Here is a 9,959-nt window from a genome sequence, read left to right as displayed (position 1 = left end):
TCAGTCATGACCGACGGTAGCTTTGTGGAGTGGTCAAAGGCCATAGCAGCCATAATCCATTTAGTCCTTGGACATAAGATTGTCAAAAAGTATTCCATTGAATGCTAACTTTCATGGGAGCTCTGTGAAGCAGGCTTCTGTCAGTAAGGAACTGCCAGGGCACAGCAACACTAGCCCCTGGACAACTGACACATGGAAAATACTTAGTCCTTACCTACTGGTCTCTAGATTTGAGCTAAAACTTTGTACTCCAAAGCCTGAATCCCATTCCCAATCCTCACCCAAAATGGAACCAGTTCCTACTGACATGAAAGGCTCCCTATCCCGTTTCCCAAACCTGATTCATCTGTTCTCTTGTCTACTCCTCACCATGGAACTGGGGATGGACTGAACTGGAGATGACATTGTTCCTTTTGTGAGCAAATCAGGGGTCACCCTCAAAACACTGTTCTTGTTGATGCAGAAAACGAATTCGCCTGAAATATGCCATTATCTCACTTTATGGTATGCCTACACTGGAATACTATATGCAGGTTGGGTTGCTCCACCTCAAAAAAGAAAAAAAAATTATAGAATTGGGAAAAGTGCAAAAAAAAGGCAACCAAAGTTATTAGAAGTATAGAACAACTTCTGTATGAGGAGAGTGAGAAGACTGTGACTGTTTATCTTTTAAAGAGACAACAAAGATGTGACATGATAGAGCTCTATAAAATTATAACTAGTATGGTATGGAGAAAATGAATAAGGAAGTGTTATCTATTCCTTCAAGTAATACAAGCTGGACCTCCCTGATCCAGCACCCTTAGAACCTGACCAGTCCCAAACTTGTTTAACCATGCTTTGATCCCATCAGCACTGACCATCTAGGCAGATGATTATACTTGCTCTAGCACATTAAGATGCTTTTGTTTCTTGGCCTCTCTCTTCCTCAGCTGCAATAAAAAGCAGAGGAATTTAAAAAACAAACACTGAAAACAGAACCAACAAAAGACAGACCCAGGACAATACGAGTGTCAGCTACATTTAGGCAGTTTTATTAGACAACTTGGAAAAAAAATTGAGAATAATTTACAAATGTATTAACGTTTTCAGTAACTTGGCAGTTCTGGAAAACAAATATTTTACAAAAGTTACAAAAGGTGTACTATATTTTGAAGTACAGGAAAAGGTACTGGTCAACAGTAAAGATATATATTATGTGATAGTTTTTCAGTCAGATTGCAAAATATAGATTTCATGTCTATGCCTTCTCAAAGCCACAGGTCTGGAGGCTAAGGCACTTTGGATCTATTATCACTAGCATATAAGGAAAACCATTATAAGGAGACTGCAATAAATGGATGCTCTTATGCCTAATAGAGGGTTTTAGCACACCAGACTCTCGTAAATTGGCACAGCTCCTGACAAATAAACTGAAGACTTTCTTCTTACCTCTGATAATTTAAAAATTAATTCAAGCAAATTTACTTTTAAGGAGGCCAGAAAATTCTGAGATTTAAACTCCTCATTAATTTTTTATTTGAGCTTCTTTTTAAGAGGGAAAAACTGTGCTAATTGCATGGGAAAATGATGGTGAGAATTAACATATGCAGCAATTTTTCAGAAAAAAATGTTTAAAATCTCCACCCAGCAGTATTTTACTGATTTGTAACATGCACTTAGATATCACCAGAGTGGCTAACACAAAAGTCTTTGAAGCATTACAGCAGCCTTAGCAGGACCTTGTTTTCAGTTCCTCCCATTAATTTTAAAAGAGTGTTTCTGACGCTGATTAAGAACAGTTAACATCTAACAGTCCCATGGCACTATAGATCAATTCTACAAACTCCCCTTTTTGAGTAAAAGAAAAAAAATGACTACCACCTTAAAGGAAACTCACTGGAGTGGTAATTTAGAAATGTGTTTAGTGCTTCCTCTTCATTTCTGTGTATTAAGTCCAAAGTGAAATACAAAAAGTTCATTCAAACATCAAGAGCCCAATCCTTTACTCACATAAATTCCATTAAATGTAATGGGCCAACTGACAAGCTTAGTTGCTGCAGAATCAGACTCAATTTCTACTTTTCTTATTTTTCACTCAACTAATTGCTGTTCTTTTGCTCTACCAATTACTGATACAAAAATAACTTCTTCAAAATCGAGAAAAGCAGATAAGCCAAAACCGAGTTTTCCTGAAACAGCTCAACCAGTAATTTGAGTACGCAATTTCCCTGAGTAATATTTTACAATTACAACATTCTACAGTAAAAATCAGCATTGTGCAGCAAATTTTACAACAAGGAAAGTGGCCTTGATTGTGCAAGTCATGAATAAAACCACAAGAATGTTTGCCGATTTGACACCATACTCTTAACGATTTTTTGTTTCCTTCAATCTGAAAATGGAGCAAATAGGGCAATGTTGCATCTAACCTTCAGTGCTGTGGAAACTTTCATTACATCAATATAGTGCAGTCTCACCTTAGAAGATAAAATAACAGTTTTACGTCTAAATAAATCTAAAATTATACATGTTAAATATACAATAAGCAATATATCCCCATAAAAGTGAAATTTGAACACACTGTCTCGTGTTTCAAAAATATTTTCAGTTCACGTCTTCCCCAATGATCCATTTATACTTCTTAAGTCCACAGTCTAAGAGCACTGATATAGCAGTAATTAATTTGCAAGCCTTTATATGTGTGCAAGTCTACAGGATATCAATTGTGAAAACTTACTTTGGACATCAATGCTTGTACAGATATTTTTAGGTTGGGGAGATAGCATCACATCATTTCTGCAGGCCAAACTCTTCATGGTTTGTGCACATTTATTCGTGATATTTTATTCTCCATATCTTCACAAGCTGACAACATTCAGTTATGAATGAATAAGCTACAAATATGCAAGCATGAAATTTCTTCCTCCTCCAATTGCTATTCCAGAAAATTCATGATTAAATATCTACCCAATCTAAATATAAAGTTTCTTCCAACTGTAAATGTCATAATTTAATGCACTCATTTTTCTATAACAAAATTAGAGTTACTGATTCTTTGTCCCTTTAAGTGTACTGAAACTTATTACACATACTTCTAAAGTTAAGGGCATGTCAAAATAAATATTTACAAAATTAAATGCTTCCCTCATAATCTGAAGGATTCACTATCTCAAAATAATAAAATCTTCTAGTAAAATAGTGTGATCATGTGAATGTTTATTAGAGCAATGATATTTAAACTATACCATTTGAGTATTACCAGTTTTTCTTACAACAGTTGAAAATAACGGTTTGAGTAAAAGTATTTTTAAAAACTGATGAACTGAGGCAATTGCAAGTCCTATAGTATCTGTTGTATTAAAGATGTATAACAAACATTTCACTTCTTTATAATTCAGGCATCTAACTCACAATACAACAGAGATGTTCAATAAATTCTAATTATAAACTTTCTGACAGCAGTTTGAAATATTTCTTTGGTGTGGAAATACAGAAGTAATGTCAGTGTATAACATTGTAAAATAAGACATTAAATTGGTGTTATCAAATTACCCCCAACATATATCCACAGTTACAACTAGAGGGGGATGAAAACATAGTATTTTCCTTTTTCATTTGTTGAATGCTGAACATGAGTGGAAGGGAGGGTGGTTGTTGAATCTACTTTATCTATAGTAGTGGGATCCAACATGTAGTTATGCTAAGTAAACTATGGGCCACTGATACAAAGTTGAGCTGAAAATACAGAGAAATTTAAACATACCTCACTAAAGCACCCAATGTTTCTCACCCTCCCTTAGTGTGGACTAGAAAAGAGAAAGTTGTCAGTAGCTGTCAGATATTTAATGGGGCTTTTTTAAAATGGAGAGAACAAACTATTGAAGATTACCATTATTTGAATATAAAGGCAAACATCTGTTCTAGCTTAGTTACAAAACAGGAGTTAATCAAATTAGCAAACCCAGGAGACTAGACAGTATAGTGAATACAGAGGCCCATTTTGATTATGCTGTTAAAATGTCAGACATGTTGGCTGACTCCCAACATGCATCCTAATGGTACTATATCAAGTTAAACACTAAACATCTCCAAAAGAGTGCACGCTGTGTAAACAAAGATTTCAGAACAGGTTTAGCTATTATGATTTCAGCTCATTCTGTACCTATTTAAAAAAAGCTGTCAGAAGAGTCTCTCCTTAATCTGGCTAACATGCAAGTGTAAAAATACACAGGCTACATGTGCAGGCACAAACATTTCAGCACACACACATATATATATATACACACACAGCATATAAACATGTATGTTGTGTATCACCAACATCATAGTGAAGTCCTACCACTGTTCCCAGCTAAAGTCATCTCCTCTACCAAAAACAAGAAAAAAGCCTAAAATGGTAAGAAAAATGACTGCATTTCCAGCTAGCACAAGACCACAGGCTCCCCACTTGATCTGAAATACAAGACAAGAAGAAAAAAATCCTTATTTGGTTTACATATATACAGATGTGTTATTTACATGCATTAGATAAGCTAAATGAAATATTACACACAGGTGCTAAAAGCATAAAGAAAAAAAGACCAACTTTTTTTCAGTTCAAGCCTTCAATTAGCGAGCAGTGAAGTAACTAGTATTACACTTATAAATTCTCCATTCATTAGACACTTCTTCAATACACCATCTTTCAGAACAAAATAATTATCTTAAAGCAGAATCTTTTGCAGTAAATAACACAGTGAATAGAACATTCTTTCAAACACAATGCTTTCTCACAAATCCTATGCATTACAAATTGAAAGACACCCCATAAAATCAAGACAAGCAATAACAAACAATAATTTTCAATAATAAATAGCAATAGCTTTTTGAAACCAAACAATTTCATGCCCCAGTCTTAAAAAATAATTTGCTTTTAGGAAAGACATTGGTAGGGATTAGAGTACCCTCTTGTGGGCATTTCTGGATTTACCTAATGTAAGAACACTATAATTGCTAAACAATTTGAATAGTAACAGAGAGGAAGCCATGCTAGTCTATACACTATCAAAACAAAAAGCAGTCAAGTAGCACTTTAAAGACTAGCAAAATAGTTTATTAGGTGAGCTCTCGTGGGACAGACCCACTTCTTCAGACCATAGCCAGACCAGAACAGACTCAATATTTAAGACACAGAGAACCAAAAACAGTAAGCAAGGAGGACAAATCAGAAAAAGATAATCAAGGTGAGCAAATCAGAGAGTGGAGGGGTGGGGGGGGAAGGTCAAGAATTAGATTGAGTCAAGTATGCAGATGGGCATACTTGAGGGGCTTGTCTGCATACTTGACTCAATCTAATTCTTGACCTTCCCCCCCCCCACCCCTCCACTCTCTGATTTGCTCACCTTGATTATGTTTTTCTGATTTGTCCTCCTTGCTTACTGTTTTTGGTTCTCTGTGTCTTAAATATTGAGTCTGTTCTGGTCTGGCTATGGTCTGAAGAAGTGGGTCTGTCCCACGAAAGCTCACCTAATAAACTATTTTGCTAGTCTTTACAGTGCTACTTGACTGCTTTTTGTTTTGCTAAACAATTTGTTTTTATATTGTCCTTCATACAGAGCATTAGAAAATACATCAGAATGAAGGGTACAAAAGCCTAAACAGAAGACGAAGACTGTCAATTGATATAAGGAAAAAAAGTGCTTCTGTAGTTCAGCAGCAGGGAGGAATGAGTTCTACGTATGGGGCAAAGAACCAGTGCCAGACTGAATGCATTCCCCAGAGGAATAGCTCAAGGACAAGCAGATAAAATGAAGGGTAGAGCAGGTCTATGGAATGCTTCTAAAAAAACAGGAAGTTAGTTTTGGACACATGTTTCTGTTTCTTTAGCAAGAATGCATACTTTTGTCTATATAATTTTGGATGCCCTAAACTGAAGTAATCAGTATTTTTAGAAGATCAGAATAATGGAGCTGTAAAATCCAACAAAGGAAAGGAAGAGGCATTGATACAGTTTTCAGAAGAGCCACTATCAAGAACTCTGGAAATGGGTGAAGGCAGACTAGTTAAGAATTAAGGGATGAAAATGAAAGTCTGAACAAAAAATGACCCCAAGATTTCAGGTGAAAAGAACAATACAAGTTAGGCAGGGGACTAAAAACTGTTCACTAAATGCAGCAGGCAGTTTATTTTAATAAGAAAGAGTCAGCAGAACATACCGCTTCAACACGTGCAAGGATTATAGGCAATCCAAAGGCAGAAACAACAATTCCAGTTGTGAAGAAATATGCCAACTCCCTGCAGGCACTGCTGGCTGCATCAGTGTCATCACTTAGTCTTTTAGCAATGAAGTGAGGAATGGGACAAATGATGTAAAATATCAAGACAAACAGGGGCCAGTACACACTGTGGGAGAAAAATACCACCAAAATAAAGTTACTTTTCCACATTGAAATCAAATCAGACAAACAACTTTAAAGATTTCAAGGGACTTACACATGCACAAAATTAAGTATCTATCTTTGCAAGGTTAGGGCCAATGCTTGTACTAAACCTACCAGAAAATAATTGATATGTAACCATGTTTACTTTTTTGTCCTTCATTCACTACTGACAAAAGTGTATATCTAATCGTTAATCTTTTTAAACACAGCAAATTTTGCAGTTATTTTATATACTTTTTCAAACATAAATCAACTAGCTGTTGTTTAGAATAAGTAAAATGTAAATATTTATTGTATTTTTAATGCTGTTTATACATTTCAGATAAATTCAGTTCTGTTCTTTTAATAAAACCAGTAGTGTTGAGTTGATTTTATTCAGTATTTTAGAACAATCTATTGCAAAAATACTTCTACGAAGTCAAAATTACTGACTCAAACAAAACTCTTGTTATTCAACTGATAATACGTATTTCATGTAAATACATATATATACACACACATATACACACACACATATATATGAGAGAGAGTATTATTTTAATCCAGTTTTACAGTAATTAAACATCTATGAACATAGTGGATTTACAATAACTATTTGGTACTTAAGGACAGCCCCATTACCAAGCGTTGGTTCTGGACCTTACAGTAGTGATCAAGGATAGTAGGTTTAGTATGAATAATCATAAATGCAAAGCTAAATGGGTTACAAAGCCATCCAATCAGAGGGCTTGTCTCCACCAGCAGTCAATTTTATCACATATGCAGATTGACCTCTGAGCACTCTCTTTTCAACTTCAGTACTCCACCAGGCTAAGAGTCGACAGGAGAGCATCAGACACTGACCTTATAGCATGGAAGACACTGCAGTAAGTAGGCTGAATGAAGTATGTTAATTTCAGCAACACTATTTGTATAGCTGAAGTTGCATACCTTAGATTGTCAAGGGGGTGTAGTTGTACACCAGGCCAGAGTCCACAATTCTTAATTAACAACCATGTAAATTATCTTTTAGTAAAACAGTGATTTAATGTACATACTTCAAATTATGTGGGCCTGACACACAACTAGACTGCATAGGTGTATTTATGTGGTAAGGTCAAGACTACAAATTTTTATTTTTGAGCTGAATTATTTCTTACCCGTAAAATTCTAGAGCACATCCCAACATAAGAAAAGTTAGTCCAATGGCTCCACTGAAGGACAAACCAACAAGAGCTATACAAGAACACAGAAATGGACAGTTATGATGAAAATTCAAAACTAAACAATAACTTATCATTTTAGGAGGACGTCAGCCTGACATTCACAGCCACTTTCTCCACATGGCAATAAAAACTGTCCTTGACATGAATCAGCAGTTGCAATGCAAAATGATTGTTTCAATTTACTGAGACTTGGCTACTAATGATCATTTTAGTAGACAGATGCATTCTTCATTCTCTCATTTGTTTAAGTTCTATCTTCACTGTTTCTGCTCGTTACTGTATTCCTCTTTTATTGGGCTTTAAACTCTTTCCTGCAGTGTTTGGAACCCATACACTGTACCACTGTGAAAATGCATGTAAAGTAAAAATAAAACAGCAAGTTTTTGTCATTAGCCCCAAGCTAAATAAGAGGCCAAAGTATTGTTGGATCCTGATCTTTGAAGAAAAGGCCTTTGGTAACATCACCTCAAGCCTTTCAAAACTATTTGCAACTTTTAGAGCTGTCAGCTACTTCAGGGAACACTGCTGAAAGGCGGAGGGAGCTGAAGAGCTACTGTATTGGCAAAATAAGAAATAGGACTACAGAGAACTGTTTTCTCCACAGGCACAGAAAAATCAGAGGTGCCCAAGGAGACCACAAGAGAGAACTGAGATATCCAGACTGTGTGACGATGGTACAGATGAGGAGGGGGGACAGGAGAGAGTCCAGGACATGAAAGGAATGGGAGAATTGGGGGTGCCTGGGAAACTCAGAGGGACAAATGGAGAACAAGATAAGGAGGAACAGGAAAGTAGAGTTGACAATTTTCTGACTGCAGAAAGCCAAACATCCTTGTCTGCTCCTACTCCTGCTCCTATCTATTCAAGCCATGCTGCCTCCCTGTCACTTGCCCTCCCTTGCCATCACTCATTCTCACCATGCTGGGGTTGGGGTGCATGAGGGAAGGAGGGTTCTGGCTGGGGATACACACTTTAGGGTGAGGCTGGAGATGAGTCCCCTCCTGTTCCCCAAGAATGGAGAGTAGGGTGCAGGCTCCAGCTATGGGTTCAGGATACTGTGTGGGGCCAGAGATGAGGAGTTTGAGATGCAGGAGGGGGCTTTGGGCTAGAAGGGCTTGAAATCCAGGAAAAGCACAGGCTCTGGGACAGAGTTTGGATGCAGGGAGAGCTCATGTTTGAGGCAGGGAGTTGGGGTGTGGGTGGTGCTCACCTCAGGTAGCTCCCAAAAGTGGCAGTCATGTCCCTGCAGCCCCCAGGAGGAAGGACAGCCCCCAACCGCAAACAGTCCCCTCTAAAACTCCTGTTGGCTGGGGCTCCTGGCCAATGGGAACTACACAATTGGTGCTTGGGGCAGTGCAGAGAGCTTCCCGTCCACGCAGGGCCAGAGGGATTTGTCAGCTGCTTCTGGGAGCCACACAGAGCCAGCACCGACAGGGAGCCGCCTCAGCACCACTAACCTACCCTGACTTTCAGTAATTCAGTCAGGGCGCTCCCTAGTGCCACCAGGGTCCCCTTCCAAACAGACATTCACCCGGCAGCTCGGAGGGGGGGGGGGGGGAGGCAGTGTGCGAGGGGCCAGGCAGAACCCACAGATGCCCTGGATCTGGAAAAGGAACTGAGAGCGGCAAAGCCGGAGAGGGAATCAAAAAAGCGACGTGCCTCATAGCAGGGAATGGGGGTGGGCGCTGAGTGAGGAGGAACTAAGCCACTGGTGGGGAGGGGGGAGCGCGCTGCCCAGACTCGGGCGGGGGCGGGGGGGGGGAGCTGGAAGAGGAGGAGTGAGAGGGCGCAGACAGAGGCCGGGGCCTGTGGGGGAGAGAGGGGCCTGCATGTCCAGCTAGTAGGAGAAGAGAAATGGGGGGAGGAATATGGAGACACAGGCAGGGGCGCGGCGGGCTTAATGCCTAGTAGGGGTGGGGGGAAAGGAGGAACCGGGGCTGAAACCACTGCGGGGAGCCGCGAGCGACGAAACTTGGGGGGGGGGGGGGGGGGGAACACCAGAGATCCCCAGGGAACAAAACTGCGAGCGCCACTCGGTACCTTTTACCCCCGCCATGTTCCGGGGAGCGAGGAAGGAGCCGAGCTCCGCTTTTCAGGGCGCTGACCAGGGCTGCGCCACTTCCGGCTTCCGCTCCCCGAGGCGACCCCCGCCCAGCTCCGCCCCCCGCCACGTGGCCACAGAGGGCGGGAGCTGTTAAAGAGCCCGTGCCCAGCGCGTGCCACCTGTGTCCGCCTTAGCCCGCCCCCTCTAGAGGGAGGGAAACTAGCCCCTGACGCCGGGCTCGTCCTCGCGAATTGCAGCGGAGGCGGCTGCCAGTCGGGGGGCTCGGGGCTCACAGCGTCCCGGGGGCAT

General features: G+C 40.1%; 1 protein-coding gene across 1 annotated transcript; it reads right to left on the bottom strand.

Annotated features, from left to right (window-relative positions):
* Positions 1–1,008: 1,008 nt before the first annotated feature.
* Positions 1,009–9,751, bottom strand: LEPROT (leptin receptor overlapping transcript). The gene is made up of 4 exons (XM_075003132.1): positions 9,647–9,751; positions 7,541–7,616; positions 6,177–6,363; positions 1,009–4,434 (listed from the first exon to the last, which is right to left on the bottom strand). The coding sequence occupies exons 1-4, from the start codon at positions 9,660–9,662 to the stop codon at positions 4,318–4,320; spliced, it is 396 nt and encodes a 131-aa protein (XP_074859233.1). The 5' UTR covers positions 9,663–9,751; the 3' UTR covers positions 1,009–4,317.
* Positions 9,752–9,959: the final 208 nt, after the last annotated feature.

Source organism: Carettochelys insculpta, chromosome 9 (assembly GCF_033958435.1).
Source record: "Carettochelys insculpta isolate YL-2023 chromosome 9, ASM3395843v1, whole genome shotgun sequence".
Classification (NCBI taxonomy): Eukaryota; Metazoa; Chordata; order Testudines; family Carettochelyidae; genus Carettochelys; species Carettochelys insculpta.
The sequence above is the reverse complement of the archived record's forward strand: the minus strand, read 5'-3'. Positions and strand labels throughout refer to the sequence as shown.

Excerpts from the sequence above, each read along its gene's own strand:
- LEPROT (XM_075003132.1), bottom strand. Across the intron at positions 6,364-7,540 it reads TGTGCTCTAGAATTTTACGG|TGTGTACTGGCCCCTGTTTG; the intron begins GTAAGAAATAAT and ends TTTCTCCCACAG. Across the intron at positions 4,435-6,176 it reads TCCTTGCACGTGTTGAAGCG|ATCAAGTGGGGAGCCTGTGG; the intron begins GTATGTTCTGCT and ends CTTGTATTTCAG.